Source organism: Stigmatopora argus, chromosome 3 (genome assembly GCF_051989625.1).
Source record: "Stigmatopora argus isolate UIUO_Sarg chromosome 3, RoL_Sarg_1.0, whole genome shotgun sequence".
NCBI lineage: Eukaryota > Metazoa > Chordata > Actinopteri > Syngnathiformes > Syngnathidae > Stigmatopora > Stigmatopora argus.
In genome coordinates this window covers 9,996,461-10,014,005 of record NC_135389.1, presented here as the reverse complement: position 1 = coordinate 10,014,005, position 17,545 = coordinate 9,996,461, and the positions used below count along the sequence as shown (strand labels likewise).

The 17,545-nt window shown below is 41.2% G+C and overlaps 2 protein-coding genes across 6 annotated transcripts; both read right to left on the bottom strand.

Moving 5' to 3' along the window:
* Positions 1-1,682: 1,682 nt before the first annotated feature.
* Positions 1,683-6,380, bottom strand: fam113 (family with sequence similarity 113). 3 transcript variants are annotated; one of them, XM_077596881.1, is made up of 10 exons: positions 5,939-6,380; positions 5,676-5,754; positions 5,419-5,498; positions 5,131-5,363; positions 4,816-4,966; positions 4,468-4,711; positions 4,343-4,399; positions 3,602-3,739; positions 2,479-2,610; positions 1,683-2,412 (listed from the first exon to the last, which is right to left on the bottom strand). In XM_077596881.1, exons 1-10 carry the CDS (start codon positions 5,939-5,941, stop codon positions 2,297-2,299), a joined length of 1,233 nt encoding a protein of 410 aa, XP_077453007.1. In that variant the 5' UTR covers positions 5,942-6,380; the 3' UTR covers positions 1,683-2,296. The 3 variants fall into 3 exon arrangements, with proteins under 3 accessions (XP_077453007.1, XP_077453009.1, XP_077453008.1); XM_077596883.1 differs by having other exon boundaries at positions 1,684-2,412; positions 3,602-3,736; XM_077596882.1 differs by having other exon boundaries at positions 1,687-2,412; positions 4,468-4,708.
* A 417-nt stretch (positions 6,381-6,797) lies between these two features.
* Positions 6,798-17,432, bottom strand: rpgrip1 (RPGR interacting protein 1). Of its 3 annotated transcripts, none has more exons than XM_077596879.1 (31): positions 17,293-17,432; positions 16,095-16,218; positions 15,966-16,019; positions 15,793-15,910; positions 14,054-14,259; positions 13,836-13,938; positions 13,634-13,765; positions 13,433-13,538; positions 13,341-13,364; positions 13,105-13,251; positions 12,968-13,041; positions 12,688-12,890; positions 11,772-11,857; positions 11,643-11,693; positions 11,407-11,580; positions 11,216-11,333; positions 10,980-11,143; positions 10,556-10,895; positions 10,290-10,450; positions 9,991-10,223; positions 9,800-9,915; positions 9,502-9,668; positions 9,372-9,428; positions 9,192-9,298; positions 8,330-8,396; positions 8,177-8,258; positions 8,020-8,087; positions 7,744-7,933; positions 7,573-7,657; positions 7,342-7,469; positions 6,798-7,249 (listed from the first exon to the last, which is right to left on the bottom strand). In XM_077596879.1, exons 2-31 carry the CDS (start codon positions 16,180-16,182, stop codon positions 7,059-7,061), a joined length of 3,840 nt encoding a protein of 1,279 aa, XP_077453005.1. In that variant the 5' UTR covers positions 16,183-16,218; positions 17,293-17,432; the 3' UTR covers positions 6,798-7,058. The 3 variants fall into 3 exon arrangements, with proteins under 3 accessions (XP_077453005.1, XP_077453006.1, XP_077453004.1); XM_077596880.1 differs by lacking the exon at positions 17,293-17,432 and adding an exon at positions 16,386-16,625 and having other exon boundaries at positions 8,342-8,396; XM_077596878.1 differs by lacking the exon at positions 17,293-17,432 and adding an exon at positions 16,386-16,622.
* Between the last annotated feature and the right edge of the window lie 113 nt (positions 17,433-17,545).

Genomic DNA, 17,545 nt, shown 5'->3' with positions numbered 1-17,545 from the left:
TGCCCTAAATATAAGTGTAATTTTGACTTTAATATGGAGTTGAGATATTTAAGAAGGGAGTATACTCATTAAAGGCCACTGGTAAAATCATAGATTGTATAAAATGTTCATAGTAACTAAAAACCCTGTTTGTTTAATTGCAGGTTTTGTTTTCATATTTTCTTTTGAGTTTCCATGGCATTAGTTTTCAGATTCCATTTATTAAACAGAGTTTGACATTTAAACAGAGGAGTAATGATGCATATTAGCATAAAAGGTGATAAGAGCCTATTTTTTAAACATGGTTGTTGTAATAATGCCCTACTCAGGAAAACCAAAAGTACGACGTGAACCTGTGATAAATGTCCATTTGACAACCTTTGATAGGCATTCTTTGCTGAATGATGTGTGAGGCAGAAAAATGGTGTGCATGTCGATGTTCATGAGGAACGTTCGGCGGGGCTCACCCAGCCAACCCTCCCCAACCACCACAACCCCATTCCCTTTGAGCCCCTTCCTGTGTGCAGCAGATTAAAGATCAACGAGGTGTGAAATGGTCGAGATGATTGCTCAGAGGCATCCACTCCATTCTCGAACCCGTCAACTCCCTAATAAAGGCGGAGATTACACTCCACACCCAATATGCTGTCAACTCAAAGAACATGCTGCCACAAAAATGTATACCGGTATTTACTTGCTAACTTTTCCTTTAGAGTATCTTCAATACCACGTCATCGCAAAGGAGTGGTGATAATCATAAACATCATGTTTACTGAGATAGTTGTTTGACAATCTATATTAATATAATTAATGCGAGATGAGACAAACTTTTTTTTAATTTTCAGAAATTATGTTTCATTTCTTTGGCCATTTCAAGACACTCAATTAAAATCGCAGATACAAAAGTGAGGAGAACGTGAGGCGACTATGAAACAGCAAAAATAGTTGCACCACAGTTTTAAATGCAGTATATGTATGAGATAGTTGATACTTCCATCAGTGAAGGAAAATTCCACAGTGGTCACAAAAACATCCTCAATATGACAAAACCTGTTATTCAGGCATCCACTTTCGTTCCCAGGCGGGTAGCAACACTTGAAAGGAACGAGCCAAATAAGTCAGGCACGGCTTGCCTAGAGGATGAGCAGCTTGTCTTATTAGCAGCCTCATCAGCTAAGCCAGCTAATTCATTACCACGAGGTCGGAACTTGCCAAGGAGTTCCTGATTGGTTTATTAGCCTTCTGTCAAGTCCCATCATAATTGTCATTAATTTAAAAATTGTCACATGACTATTATTCAAATATTGATTCTTAGCATTAACAGTGGCAAACAAACCAATTAAGAGAAATGTCAATTAGTTCATTAAGGGAAAAATGTGTACATTTCTAAAGTATGAATACCATTATTAAAAAGTTTATATATGTTGTATTCAATTTTCATTCATTTTCCAATCTGTTTATCCTTACAAGGGCCGCGGGAGGTGCTACAGCCTATCCCAGCCAACTCCAGGCACTAGGCGGGGGACACCCTGAATCGGTTGGCAGCGAATTGCAGGGTCATATAATTTCAAGTTATAAAATTATTTCCAATATCAAAAATGCTAATAAATTTTATTAATTTAGAATTAAAATGAATATTCTTTGAAAAAAGTAGAGTATATTCAACACCAATCATTGTCTACATAACTATAATCCCTGGGGAAAAAAACTACAATTTGTAATATCAAGTATAAACTTTAATCAATAACATTCAAAATGCAATTATACATTCCTTAATGAGGAAAAGCATATCAGAAAGTGATATACTTTATTTTGAATATTGTCTAACACTATGAAGCTAAGCAATTGTAGCATTTTTAAAGTGAATTTATACTCTCCTATTGTTTGTATTCCAGGTTGTAGTATTCCTATTTTAACACATAATTGGAACTCATGACTGAAGAATTGATTATTTGGAATAACCAACCTTAAATGATCACAGTCAACATATTTTTAATGTAGAGTTTAAATTCAGACTACTAGCACCAAATACACTGCCTTTGTTTGTACAAGTTAACTGCAAACAGTAATCAGTTAAGAATAGTAGATGTGATTTGAACTTGCTTTGTTTGGGCCTCATTTTAAAAGAAGGTGTAATTGAAAACGTTATTCACACAAGTAATTAATGACCTTGCTGCTTGCATGATATATTTTTCAATGTGAAAAGTATATCAACAGGTGATAGACAATATTCAAAATGAACATTTTATAAAATGAAGCAACAATGTGAAAAAAAAATGCCCAAGCCCAATAGCTTTAAGTGTGTCTCAAAAGACATTTAGTAATGCAGGTAGGGCCTATGTTGAATATATGGCATGTACTTGTGTCTGGTGTACCTTGTCCTAACCACGTGTGGGTGCGTCATGGTATGAGCTCCAACATGAAGATGCCAGGCTGTAGAATGGATGCACAATGGCTGTCTAGCAGGCAGCAGCCGTTTTATAAAGAGGCAGAACTTACCATTTGAAAGAGGGCCATGATTCCAGGCATGCGCGTGATACGCAGCATCTCCGTAGTAATTTGGCGGTGCTCTGGTGTCCATGTTTCTAAGGGAGCCATGGTAGGGAAGATAAGGGTTCATTTCTGGTCTTACTGTGGAATACAAGAGAATCAAAAAAACAAATGTGAGATAGCAATATTTATGGAGGCAGGCGGAACTAGCGTTCAAAGTAGAGAATAAAAAACAAATGTGAGATAGCATTATTTATAGAGGGAGACGGAACTAGCGTTCGAAGTAGGTACTCAGTTTATGACACGTCACGTGATGGTAAGCCCCTGTGCTTAGGGTTTTTTCCGTTTAAAAAAATATATGTATAATCAAGAAATATTCAAATTGAAACAATATATAGTAAACAGGAAGATTGTTCTTTCTAGGCCATGCAGATGATTCAAGGCAAACAGAATGTTTAAGACTTCTTTTGAAATAAACAGGGCTCATTGAAAATGGTGTAACAACTGGCTCGGAGATGTAAAGAAAGCACGCAAAACTGCCTCAGATTTTAGGAAGCAGAGAAAACTAAGTGCACACCTGCAAAAAAACAACAAGAAAAATTTGATGATATTGAAACAGGTATAAGTGAAGCAGGTTTAGTACATTTGTACGCACGGGCAAGCACGAAAGCAAAAGGGATTGAGTTCACAAACACATGGGAACTCCATTATCAGCTAAGGAGAGCCATATTTTAGTAAGATTTAGAGGGGTTAATGACTCGAGTAACTTGCCATGGTACCAAGAAATTTAAACTCCCAAATTAGCACAATTTGAATTTTAGCATTCATCATTGTTAGCTGTTGTTGTAAACTGCTGTTTGGCAACCGGCAACGTAAGGATAAAGAGGAGGGAAGATATCTCTAATAGGGACGTGATCGGGCAAAGTGAGTAGACGCGCAATGCCAGTAACGTGGGGAACACAGGATTAGGGCACATCACCAATGAGCATTTATGACTCGATATCCTCCTTACGTTGTCTTGTTTTGAATGTGTGCGCCTTAACGATCACTTGACTGGTATCTTTAACCTCATAGGACTTCTGTTAATTCTACGGCTAAATATGTAACCACACAGAATTTATGCACAATATACCATTCCAAAGTGGGTAAGGATTTATCCTAGGTCTCTGGAAAGCAGCATCCCTTTGCCAATGTGGTGGCTCTGCATTAGCTTCCATGTTTAATATGTCGTTAGAGGATGGAGACCAGATGATTCTTTTAGGCATCACTGCTGAACACAAGAGAAATAAAATCAAGCATGCTAATATTTAATCCATTTTTTTCTAATTTTGAAATCTTTGTAGGCGGCCTGGCGGATGAGTGGTTAGCGCGTCGGCCTCACAGTGGGGGATCTGGGTTCAAATCCAGGTCGGTCCACCTGTGTGGAATTTGCGTGTTCTCCCCGGGCCTGCGTGGGTTTTCTTCGGGTACTCCGGTTTCCTCCCATCTCCCAAAGACATGCATGGTAAGCTGATTGCATACTCTAGGTTGCCAATAGGTATGAGTGTGAGAGTGAATGGTTGTTTGTCTCATTGTGCCCTGCGATTGGCTTGCCACCAATTCGGGGTGTCCCCTGCCTCTGCCCCGAAGTCAGCTGGGATAAGTGCTAATGCTAGTCTGCAAAGTCAGTCTAGTGAGGATAAAGCGGTTCAGAAAATGAGAGGAGATGAGATTAATTCATTGTCTATTTCAATTCAAGAGGAGTTTGGGTGAGTACAGAAGTACATTAACAGTACAAATCCCCCCAAAATGATTATTTTTATGAGTCATCATAGAGTTTTCAATACTCGTACTCAAATGAAATATTGATCACACTTCTAAAGGTTCCTCTTACCAACATCACTGCGAGCGCTCTCCAGGGTTGGCAGCGGATGTGCGACAGTTATATTTTCTAGAAGAACAAAGCTGAGTGAGTAAGCATGAATAAAACCAGCCGTATTGGCGATGCGTCTTCATCACCGCAAGCAGCAAGTGGCAGCTCCACGCCCCAGGCGTCTGCCGCATGGAGAGACAGCAGCGTGCTTATCCGGCGGTGGGCCAGAGCGTTCCAGTGGACGCCGTCTTTGGCGCGATGCTGCAGGGAGAAGCGAAAGTGGAAGTGGAGGTCCAGCACGTCCAAATTGTAAGCGGCTGCAAGGGTTCCGCTGTAGAAATTGGCTTCGATTACGTCGTGACGCAGATGGGAAGCCTTGTGAGAGATCTGCTGGAACAGAGTGACAACAACACTAAAAAAACCACAAGGAATACACTGTTTAAAAAAATCTATATATATAAATAATTTAATACATTATGAGGACCATGCTATACCTCAGGAACCAGGAATCCCCCCTTGATTCTCTCTCCTAGGGGCATGGTGAGGTTCCATATGACTAAGCTTTCTTCTGGAAGAATCCCTTTGAGTTCCTCAAACAATGTAATGAGGTTTTCCTTGTACGTGCTCAGCCATGTGTAATTGTACCTACAAGGAAGTGAAGCTAATGCTTAAGATTCCTCAACAGTTGTGAAATACGTAATTGCAAAGAGCGGCAGAAGGACCATTTACATGATTGCCAAATCATTCAACTACAAGTGATTGGATCTTTTTTTTTTTTTACTTTTGTGCACATATGATACACAACTTACCTTGAAATGTCCCACACACATGAGTTGACTATGACTAAATCTGGTTTCAACCCACGTCTGAAGTCCTCCAGGATACTTTTCATATAGTCAGAGTATATACACGTCACAAAGTAGAAGCGGACCAGGTGATGGTCACACTGGTACTGCCGGACCTCACGGTAATTTGTTCCATTGTGCATTGGGCTCAGGCAACCTCCTTCTACTAGAAGGTCCAGTTCAAAGCTCATCTCACCCTACAGAAAGACTCATGTAAGTAATGAACTGTAGGAATCATTCATCGTCACTTACCCTTTTTCTAAGCTGTTCTGAACAAAGGTATCTATCATACTGTAAGAGCAGGACAAGGTCTTTGTAGACGGACCTCTGGACTGGTGATATAAAGAGTATATGTATTACATAGGACAATTAAATAGGACAATAAGGCACACAATATAAGAGTAGTCATCAAGTAGGCCTCTCTGCTTTGGGGTTTTTATGATCAGATAGCTACTCACTCATTTTCACAGAAGATGGAAAATTTGTAAAAACATTTGTAGAATACTTACTAGAGTCCCCCAGAACCACGATGAATTTGTTGTGAAACAGTTGGCTGGCGTGCAGGTGGCTCACACAGTTAATTTTATCCTAGTCGTAAAATAAATATATATATAATTACAACAACAAAAAACAACACTTTGTCTCTCAATAACTTATTTCTAACATCAAAGCGTAAGCGGATCATTAGCGGGGACAAAACTTCGAGAATGGACCGTCAATAATTAATGATAGATTGTAATAGCAAACTTGCTATGAGACAATGCATACGTACCATTGTTTACGAGAAAAGCGAGCTTCAGCTTAGTTCAAAGTTTTCTGTTTGTCTCTTTGCCTTTAGCCGCACTTCATAAAATAAGGATTTATTGTGTTATCACCGTAAAAGTGGGCTTGATTTATCTGAGAACGTCAATCCTGCAGCATTGAAACTCCAATGTAGCTCATCTTGATAATTCAAAAATCAAAACCACAGGTTACTTGATTGGCTGAGAGGCGTTCATGGGTCACTGGGAAAAAAAAACATTTCCGCTCACACTCATACCGAGGGGCAATTTAGTGTCCAATCAGCCTACCATGCATGTGTTTGGAATGTGGGAGGAAACCGGAGTACCCGGAGGAAACCCACGCAGGCCCGGGGAGAGCATGCAAGATCCACAAAGGTGGATTGACCTGGATTTGAACCCAGGTCCCCCACTGTGAGGCCGAAACGCTAACCACTCAACCGCTGGGCCGCCCCATAAAATATTAATAAAAGTCAAATTGATAAAACGTAAAAATTATTGGACATCTAGCGCCGTCATTGGCAGCCCATGAGTTAAGTACTCGCCTATACTGAGCGCAATACCTCATAATGCCATTAAATCTTCTAATTAATATTTTAAAAAGACAGTTGTATTTTAAACCAATATTGTTGAACATTTCATAACATTGCATATATTTCATTTATAATTATTAACTATACCACATTTTACAACAGGAGCAATTTGTTTTTAGTTCATTAACTTATATAAAAGGTAACAATGAAATAATCGGTAAAACGTTTTCAGTAGATCTGTGCTTTTCAATTACATATGTCCACTGGCTTGAAGGAGTCTTTAACCACATTTTTCTAAAATGTCAATTATTATCCTCCATGAGTTTCCTCCTTTATATTTAGAGTCAGGTGCTACAACATACTCATTTCAGAAACAGATCTCTAATGTGCACCACCACAGTATTTCTAGCTACTGCTTATTTCCTACATGCATTTATAGAAGGACTTCAAAGTGTTAAGATAAAACAAGATAGACTAACGCATATACAACAAGAGGACAGAGACACATCCCCCTATGCAGAACAAGGTCATAGGCCTGGTTGTTAGTCAACCAGTTTTTTTTGTTTAATTTTAATGCCATTTATGTTTGCTCCTCCTCTTCACCCTCTTCTTCTTTTCCTTCCTCATGTTCTTCTTCCTTCTTGTCGTCATTGTCATCTTCAGTGTCGTCAGTCTGGTGAAACTCCCTATAAATACCGCTCAGGGTTTTTGCAGCCTCCAGTGACACTTTCAGGAATCCAATCACCTCCTGATCTTCGTCCACACGCACAACTGGACACAACAAGCAAGGAAACTTTCATTTGTTTCTCGAGCAAAGGGGCATCGACATCTTCGACAGCTAGAACCGATGAAGAAACACCTACTGTCAATTTGCCGTTCAAAGACATCGTTTCCTGTCAGTAGCAGCTCCTGCAGATCCAGAGAAGCATATCCAACATCCGCGCATTCCTCCGAGTCATCCATTGGCTCGCTGACAATTGTAAACTTTAACCTGCATGGACAGGCATGCAAGCTCGAATGAAGATATAGAATGATAGAATAAAGCTACAGGAAAGAAATAAACAATGCTTTTTAGATTATATAGAGGACTTTACCAGCGCTTATTGGGGTCACTGCTCTCCAACATGGCGTACAGATACTGTCGGAGTGGAGCCGACAGCGAACCATCCACGTAGATGACTTGTACGACAAGGGAGAGGCATGCCCGTTCAGCAAAAAAGCAAACTTTGAAACCGCACTTCCTCTTGATTCCTCTCTGCTCTCACCTCGAGTGAAGTTGTAGTGAATCTCTTCACCCTTGGTGGGCTTGCGGAGGGACATGGGCGTTTCGGTGGTTTCCATGGGTACACCGAGCAGGCGATATTCCACGTATACACGTTGTACCGAGTCATCCATCGCCACACAAGAGGAGGGTTCGAACGTCAAGGACAGGATCTCCACTCGAAGTTTATTGCCCTGCGCATTGTTTACAAATGAAGGAGAGAAACGGAATTTACCATACGGTGCTTTTGACATGTAGGCGCAAAATAGATGTACGTTACCATTCTTGTCCTTTGTTTGGATGGGAAGATGAGGAAGTCGCTTGTTGAAGTATCTGAAGACTCTGACCCTTTTTCACAGTAAATGAAAAAAATAAAAGATGTATTTTCCCTAGTTGTTTCAATGCAAAAAAAGAGCAATTGATAAAATAAGTTTTACCACTTTTGCGCCCATTCTCTTTTCTCTCTTGCTCCATCTCCTCTACTTCATCCACCGACACCACATCCTCAGAAGGAATGCTCTAAAAAAATCGCGAAACAATGGATATCATTTCTTACACTATCATTTAAGAGATTTCCCAATGATTCTTACAAGAATACCAGCCTCAGTAGCGAAGCTTTTTCTCAGCGATGACTCTCTGCAGGAGGTTTCTGAAGATCTAAAGAAATCAATGTAAGGTAGGAGTTGTGTTTTGTTGAAATGTCTATCTCAGTGTTTCCCAACCTTTTTTTTGAGCTGCGGCACAATTGTTGCATTGAAAAGAATCTCAAGGCACACCACCATCTGAAAATCTTATCATTTAAAACTATGTCGCCTATTGTAACGATATAAAGTCTTTCTCATCAAAATTTTATCAACGGGAATCAAATAAACCCCCAAAATTATTATTATTGTGAAAATAAGTCATGTACTGTCAGTAATCTCATAATTTTATGACTTTTTCTCCAAATATTCTTAACTATTATGCAAAAAGCAACTTTGTGCCCACACAGATTTTATGTCGCCAAGAGTCAATGCCCTTGTAACCAAACAAATCTGGTTCAAGTAACATAAAAACAAGAAAAAGACTTAAATCTCGTAACATTATGACTTTTTTAACTCTCAATATTACTTCAATATCCTGACATTACTCGAAGAGCAGTTTTGTGCTCATGCAGACTTAGTGTCGATAAAAATTGAAGCCCGTGAAGCCAAAGAACTTTTGGTTCACCAAACATAAAAATATGCAACAATATGACTGTTTTACGATTTGAATCTTTTCATAGTACGTATAATCTAGGATTTAATGATCATCTTTCTACTTCAACCTCGTAATAGTTCAATTTTAATCTCGTAATATTACGATTTTTCACTCGGAATATTACAATGTCCGACTACCCGCAAATAGTGGTTGGGAAACACTGTTCTATACTATGTATTTATCCCATGTTCATTTCCTACAGCTGTAACTCACTTTGTTGGCGACTCTGTAGACCTAATAGGGGGTCTCTTGCCATAAAGACCAGCTGACCTCTCGTCGGAACTTTTGTTCGTGGCTGTTTTCGTGTGGAGGGATGTCGGCTATTAAAAGAGGATTCAGGAAGTGAGCACTATTCCGATAACGTAGCATCATTTTGTGCTTCTAAAACCTCACGCAAGTTTTTGCTTTCTTCTGTCTCTGTTTGGGCTCTCCTGGCACGAGTTGTTGTGGCTAGTGGGTAGTAAAGCACGTGAATAGACACGCCGAATGGTTAATGTCAGTATGGGAAGAAGTGAGCAAATACCTTGACCCTCGGCTTCGCTATGGGCCTCTGAGACACTTTTGCTTCGTCTCGCCTCCTCTCTCTGTCTCCCATTGCATCTGCTAGTGGTTGAAACGGGTATTTCCATTTAATCAGCACTCTTATCGTCCCCCGAGGCCCTCCTGCTGGATCGCGCAGTACATAGTCGCCTAGAGAGGTAGAAGGTTATTGACCCCAAAAGCAGGGTAATTATAATAAAGAAAAGCATCATTTAGTTTCCGCCAAATTGTAGTCAATTGCATGGTTTGAATAAGTATATTCTTTCCTTGCGTGCACGCACCTGTGATGTCCTTCCCCGTCGCCAGTGCTCTCAACGGGATGGGTGTTTTAGCCAGGTAGGCCGGTGGGATCTGATCGTCGCTATCGTCGTACACGTACACCCAAAGACTGCTTGACCTGAACAAGTGAATGTACGTTTTTAGCCATCGCAAAAAGCCACCTTTTCTCAGAAATGTCGTTTTCCCTGCATACCGCAGATAACGCAACACATCTGAAGTGACTGCCAGTGGATAATTGGCGGTGTCATGGAATACCGGGTCCATTCCCCGGACAGTTTTGGACACGTGCGGCTGCAGATCGTAGAGCCTGTAGGTCAGGTATGCATCTGGAAGTAACCCCGGCCATCGCCCGCTGAGGCCTTCGCAGTGCTCCAGTAACAGAAGCACCTCATTGGGGACTCCGCTGCCATAGTCGAACAATTCTCGCTGCGGGTAAAAATTGACAAATTAGAGACGGGTGTCTTATTGTCAAAGTGAAAAGATCATATTTACCGTGTGGTTCCCTTCGTGCCAGCCCAGAGAGAAGTGAGCTGGCATCATCTTTGTTGCTGTAATTCCTCCGCTATCTCTCGCCACCATGTGCTCTCTGGGCTCGGCAGGTGGGAACAAGCGCACCCAGAAATCCACAATGCCAACGATTTGCCCTTCAGAGCCTTGAAAAGAGACAGAAGAGTACGAATGTAAACTTTTGGGTATTCACAGGACGTCTTCGGTCGCTTTTTTTAGCTCTGTGTCCCCCGATAATACCACTTCTGCACCTGTGATGTTGACAGAGTCATTTGTGCGTTCTCCTATCCTGTCCATGGCACCTACGAGGGACAAGTGGCCACTTCCGTGGGTCACAAAGCGGACACCTCCCAACGCCTGGTGGAGCTCTACTCTGATCCTTGAGCCTTGGACCCGAAGCCTGGCTAGATCGTGGACTGACAAAGCGTAGCGGGAGTTGAAGTCATACTTGGGTTGGCTTCCCGCAACCAGAGGCGTGGAATGAACTTCAAAGTCTAAAAGGCTGTAAGTACAGAAGGTCACCATGTCCTCCTTCTTGGCTCCTTGAAAATTGCCCATAATCTGAAGGCCACCTGGGGTAAAGGTGGCAGCCTAAAGTGAAAAGAGAGCAAATTCTGAACTCAAGATCCATAACTCGCGGCTCCCACCAAGACATTAATCCATGGATTATTTTACTTTAATATGAAGTTCCAAGAGGGATTCACCAAGCCTCAGTGGAGCGCACGAAATGTCGTCTTCAAAGGCCTGGACTACTTCCTGGTCTCCTGCTGGCCACGTGTACTGTACTGGCATGGTCCCTTTGTGGTTCTTGGTTCGATAAGCAAACGTCTTCAATTGGGCTTTATGGCACAAAATAGGAGCGTTAAAATGAATTTTCCTTTCCATGAATGTAAAGCTTAAGCAACTCCTACCTTGTAAAGTGTTGATCTGGAGCGCTCTTTTGGATATAATTCTGTCTTTCTCTTCCATTGACATCTTCACCTCCTTCCGTTCTAGTTCCAGTCTTTTTTTGAGAGTGTCCAACTCCCCCTTTGAGTAGAAATACATTTGGTTTAAAGGGAGCAACGATGGTGACTTTGTGAGATAGAGGTCGTGAAGGCACCTGAAGGTCTTTACTGATGTGGTGCTCCAACAAAAGAAGTCTCCTGGTCTTCTGCAACTCCAACAAGTTCTCAGCATGCGATGCCTGGATGTTTGTCAGCGGGGGGTCCCCATTCCCGCTGTCAGGCCCAATGAAAAGTAAACCCTCCCTGTTCTCCTGCTGCATTCGGAACGCCTGAAAATGGAAAAGTATCGGTAGAGATCCTACGTTCAAGGAAGAGAGACTTTCTTACGCACCTTAATTTGTATGAGTGTTTCACTGAGTTCCTCATCGGTCAGGTCGAACTCCTTGACAGCGGGAGAAAGAGCCAATGGATTGTTTTCAAAGAGGCAATGCAATGTGTCAGTGTTGTGTTGTGTATTAACCTTAGTGACAGAATCCAGTCTGGTCTGCAGGCCTGATATCTGTCCTTGGTACTGGAGAACCTCCTCTTCCAGGCGGTGTAGTTTGACTTAACAAAGGAATAATAGCTGAAACCCTTATAGGGCAATTATTTAGCTCATTATCTGCCATTGACAGCTGAAGACGTCCAATCCATTTTGGACATCTAGCACCGTCGGTGGCATTGAAAGATGGGAGTTCACTGCCAGTCCTTCGATTTTCTCATTTTAACGGCAGCCATTTAGTTAAATACTATGAAATTAAATCAATCAATCAGTTTTAGAGTGTATCGGAGTCAATAATTATTTTGATGATTTTATATCGGGATTTGATTATTTTAATTTGATTAATTTTCTTTTTATTCACATTTATTCATTCATTTAGCACGGATGCTGAACATATTCTGAAACCAATCGCATGCATTTGTATTTATGTACACAAACAATAACAACAACAAAAATACTGTTAATTAAAAAAACTTCATAATATAGACCTGGCATTCACATACATTGTCCTCACATTTTGAGTCATGTAAGACACAATGTGTGGCATATAAAGTTAACGTACGTGGACGCCGGGTCTTAATGGGGTTAATTTGATTTTTTTTAATGGCCAAACACAAATCACCTCCACTCGAAATAATTAGAACATTGGGTTTATTTATTTTCTGAACCGCTTTATCCTCACTAGGGTCGTGGGGGGTGGGGGGGGGGGTTGCTGTAGCCTATCCCAGCTGACTCCGGGCCAGACGCGGGGGACATTCAAACTCCACATAGGTGGGACGTGACCTGGATTTGAACCCAGGACCCCAGACCTGTGAGGCCAACGTGCTAATCACTCGCTCCACCGGGCCGCATTGGGTTTATTAATAAGGAGGAAATCTGTAACAGCTCACTTTACCATTGTAATGATCCTCCAGCATCTTCTTCTCTTTTATGAGCATCTCCATCTCTGCTTGCATTCTGCTTTTCTCCTCTCTCTCAGTTTGCAGCGTTCTGGCCAGATCGTGGCTCTCCTCCTCGCAGACGTCCTTTTCCGGATCCTCTTCCACGTCCCCGTGTTCTTCGATGTGGCTGTCACGGTGGTGGTAATTCGACAAAGTACTAGGACAGAGGAAGAAATACACTATTAATGCAGATGAAGCGTTATCAAGTGTGTTGAATATATTTTAAAGTTTTACCTCTCAAGCAGGGTGTCATAGTTTTCTTTTATCCGATCCCTCTCTCCCTCTAGGTCTGTTATGCGCTCTTGTAACTTTAAGGGAAAAAGCCTCGTTATTGAATATCTTTTCCGGTGAATTACTGGGTAACTCCAGACCTCGTCCAGGTTTTGTAATGGCAGGTTGGCGGTCGTATTCTGAGTCTCCAATTTGAGTGCTCTGTCCCTTTCCTGCTTCAGCTGCTCACTCAGTTCTTCCACTTTCTCCAGAAGAAGAGTCTGACTTTCCCTCAGGGGCCTCTGACTCTGGAACACCCCCCAAAAAAAGACAGCAAATGCGTAAATAACAAATGCGAGCAGTCGGGGTGATGCATTCATCAAGTGTGTGCATTTACCTCCTCTAGCTGGTTCTCATAGGCCTGAAGAGCAAAAGTGCAAATGATGTATTATTACATGTTCCTAAACCTCCTCGGCTATTTCATCCCACCTGTTGTAGATCAGCAAACTTCTCCTGCGTGACCCTCAGACTGGCGCTTTTCTCCGAAAGCTGCTTTTGGAGACAGATGGCATCCACGTTCTCTCTGATGTGTGTCCTAGTGAGATAAATAAATGCCATTTTTCGCCATCCTAAATGTGAAGACCTGACCTGTGCAAATTCTTAGTATCAGCATAATACAGCAGTCATCACCTGTGCCTTTCCGCCTGTTGCCTTTTCATCTCTCTAACAGTTCCCTCCATCTCTCTCTCTTTATCTCGGAGTGTGTCCCGGAGGGTCTGAGTGGTCAGCTCGAGCTCCATCACCCTCATCTGCTCGCCCGCGCTGCCAGGGGAAGGCGAGATGAGCCAAAGAGGAGTGGAAATGAATGGGTCTTATGATCCTTCCCACTCACAATTTGTCCGTGACTCCTTTGGTGTCCTCCATTGTGGGACAGTAGCGGGGTGGGGCTGTGTGGGTCGCCCTTCGGCCTCCCCCGTCTACTTCTGTACTTTTACCTTTATGGGAGGAGAAAAAAGGCAGTAGGGTCAAAAAGTGAGATTGTCCTGACAGGTTTACATTGTATTAAACCATGTGACCCATTGGGTCAATCAAGAATAATGAACAGTGTACCTTTGCTGAACTTATAAGGAGTGCGAGCCCCCAGGTCCAAAATTTGTTGCTTGGCCAAGCTGAGTTTGTTGTGTAAAGCTGCTTTCTGGCTCTCCAGCGTGGCCACACGGGTTTCTAGCTCCTGCAGTGTGTCCTCCATGTCCTTTTCCTTGGCACTGCTGGAACTGGGGTAAGTCTGACGCAGGCGTATAAGTCTGGTGGACATCCTTTACGAAGAAATGCAGGCATGTTTTTTTTCCATATATCAATGGAAACAATATATTCTTTGGAAGTTTCAACACATTATCTCTTTCAGGAACAGTTGTCACCGCAATAAACAGCTATTCAAAAGTTGTTACTGAGGAACTTTAACCCTTTAAAGGCAAAGTGACTACATGTGGTCATTGAAAAATAACTATTAGCAATGATATGTATTTAGTTATATTTTATTCATTCGTTTTCGGAGCCGCCTATCCTCACGAGGGTCTCAGGGGTGGTGGAGCCTTTCCCAGCTAACAAGGGCACTAGGTGAGGTACACCCTGAATTGTTTGCTAGCCAATCGCAGGGGACAATGAGACAGAAAAAACCCGCCACGCTGAGAACTAGGAACAATTTAGAGTGTTAAACCAGCCTATCACAAATGTTTCTGGGATATGGGAGGAAAACAGGCACGGGTTGACCATGAAAACCTCCAAACAGGATGGCCAGAACCCACCAGGGATTGGACCCTTGATCTAAAAACTGTGAGATGGATGTGTTCACCGCTATTCTACCGTGCTGCCCTGATTATTCGAATTTCTTCATGTTATTCGTATATAACTTTAAATTCATGTAAACATTATTGCAATGTTAATAAAATCTAAATTAAGGAATTCAAAATGAATAAAAACTCAAATATAGACCCTAACACCTTTTTCTTCCATTGTATTGTACTCATTGCAAGTCCAAGTTATTTAAATTTGGAAGACTGACAGTAAACGCTCATATTTCAGAACCATGGACAGCGCCAGACTTCCACTCCATTTTAACTACAAGGAGCCAATGAACGAATGACTGCCGACACCAAGGGTGTCAGACAAGGTTGGTTCGCGGGCCGGTTTAACGTCAACTTGATTTCACGAGGGCCGGACCATTTTAGATATAATATTTAGATTTTTTTAAATAAATGGACTAAAAGCCCTGAATATTCAGTTTTTATAGACCTAAAACAATGTTTATTGTAGCTTTTTTTAAATATATTTTTAGATTTCACAAAATGATTTTTGAACTAAAAACACAGAAAAAAATGATTACAAAATTACAATTATTGATTTAAAAGGGGGGGGGGAATCAGGAAATGTAATATACATCTATACTCTTCATTTTAATTTGATCCTAAAACATAAAGTCGGCACTCATGATTTACTTTCCCGGGCCACACAAAATGATGCGGCGGGCCAGATTTGGCCCCAGGGCCGCCACTTTGACATAGGTGGCCTATACAAAAAAACAAAACAAAAAAACTCCATTCGCCCCTGTCACTCTAAACGGATTGGACATCTAGCATTGCCCATGGCAGCCAATAAGTTAAATGACAGAGGAGGTAAAAAAAATCATAATTCCTACATGAAAGGTTAATTAAAAAAACTGTGAAGATGATTCATCAGCTACTTTTCCTGCCAAATAAGGCAAAGAATTAAGAAAAACGTATAAAAAACAATTAGATTGGACAATTAAATTGAAGACTCATTATCTGGTGCTTTTTGATTACATGGATCACCTGCGCATTTTCTGTTCCTGTGCTCGCGAGTGCTTTCTCAGAACGACATTCTCTTCTTGCACGTGGAGGCAAAGATCTTCCAGGTGCTCCCTGGGGAGGCGAAATAGCCTCTGGGGATCTGAGAAAATGTGCGTTAAAATCTTTTTTTAAAAAACAAGAAGAAGTGGTCTCACCTTTTGTAATCATAATGTGATGCTTCTTCCATGGCCTCACTTCACTTAGGGCAGCTGCTCAAACAAGACTAAGACGTGTTAATATCTGCAGTAATGGCATTTTTAACCTCGGTGAACCTCAAAACAAACCTGGAAGGGTGGGCATAAGTCCACATCTCATGAGACCCACATCTCGAACTGGGAGATCCCCCGCAGTTTCATCCACCATAGGCGACATCACATCAGTGATACCCAATCAGCCAGTTTAAAGGAGCTTAATGGGGTATTAAAAGACAAAAATACACCGTAAAGTCAAGTAGAATAAATACAATCAATAACTGAATGCTGATAGACGCAGTGTTTCTGTCATGGAATTCAATTAAATGTAAGACACTGTTCTTAGTCTCCACAAAAAGCAAAGTGGATATTTGGGAAACTCACCCTACTTTGTGAACAATTCCAAGATTTTCCTTCTCTGTTTTATTCTGACGGCGTTAGCATATTACGTTTGGACCATGTGCGTTTTTAATCCATCTTCATCTTGCTCTCATTGGCTCAGATGAAACCTGGAGACCACCTCATCGGTCCATCTGCTTCTGAGGGTAATCCTGCCTCTACACTAATCTGATTACATTTCTGTGCTCTCGGATCAGTTTGGTGGCAGCCAGGAGTTGCATTTTTAAAGGTGTGCTGGTCTTGGGTCTGTGTTCAAGCGGAGTTTTCTTCCAAGAGTTTCAATGCAGCAAACACAGGAAATAGCCACATAGAAAAGGAGACTCCAATTTTTTAGTCTAAAATTTTTTATGAGAAATATGTACCAAAATAATCTTCAGTGACAATCATTGGAAACAACATTTTACCGTATTTTCTGGACTATAAACTGCGTGGCCTGCGACCAACACTCAAGTGCAATTTATGTTTCTCTCTCTGAACACTAAAAGGCTGTTTTTTTAAAAGGCTAAAGTTATCTGAATAAATAAAACTAATTTAGCCAGTTTTTCTCCATTTTACTTTTGTTACTTTAACATATGTTGGTTCTTGGTTTATCATCAAATGAAATATTGCCCTCCTAAAAGTGTAACTTACTTTTTTTCCCTCTTCAGTGTTTTATCATAATTTTACAATATACCATTTTTTTTGTATTTTCGGGTTGTTGAAAGTATTGGTTGCACAAATGGCCAACAAAAGACTGTTTGTATTTAAATTAGTGCTGTGAGAAGCTTGAATTAAAATCAATTACTGGATTGTTTTTGTTTTTTTAATTGTTTTGAAGATGAAAGGCTCCAGCACCCCCCGAGACTCTTGTGAGGTTAAGTAGTTCAGAAAATAAATGAATAAATATACTTACCAGTCGGAAACTTGTGACAATCGTTAACACGGCTAACCACTAAAGTGATAAATGGACGTTTTGGAGTGGAAATTTTCAATTCTAAATAGTCAGATAGATCACTATCGCCCCCTGGTAGTCAAAAATAGACATCAATCTGCCCCCCCCCCCAAACATTTTGTCATTCTTTCGAGCAAGGATTAGCGTTAAATGAAATTAACACATTTCAAAGCCTCATATGTTCAATGGTTGTGATTGTAGACCTGGCCAGCAG

Bases quoted from the DNA above. Each gene is read 5' to 3' on its own strand.
- fam113 (XM_077596881.1), bottom strand. The intron at 4,712-4,815 runs GTATAGCATGGT...ACTCTGTTCCAG, and splicing joins GGGGATTCCTGGTTCCTGAG to CAGATCTCTCACAAGGCTTC. The intron at 2,611-3,601 runs GTATATTGTGCA...TGTATTCCACAG, and splicing joins TCCTTACCCACTTTGGAATG to TAAGACCAGAAATGAACCCT.
- rpgrip1 (XM_077596879.1), bottom strand. From the start codon at position 16,182: ATGTCGCCTATGGTGGATGAAACTGCGGGGGATCTCCCAGTTCGAGAT. The intron at 15,911-15,965 runs GTGAGACCACTT...ACATTTTCTCAG, and splicing joins TCACATTATGATTACAAAAG to ATCCCCAGAGGCTATTTCGC. The intron at 9,916-9,990 runs GTATGCAGGGAA...TCACTTGTTCAG, and splicing joins GATGTGTTGCGTTATCTGCG to GTCAAGCAGTCTTTGGGTGT.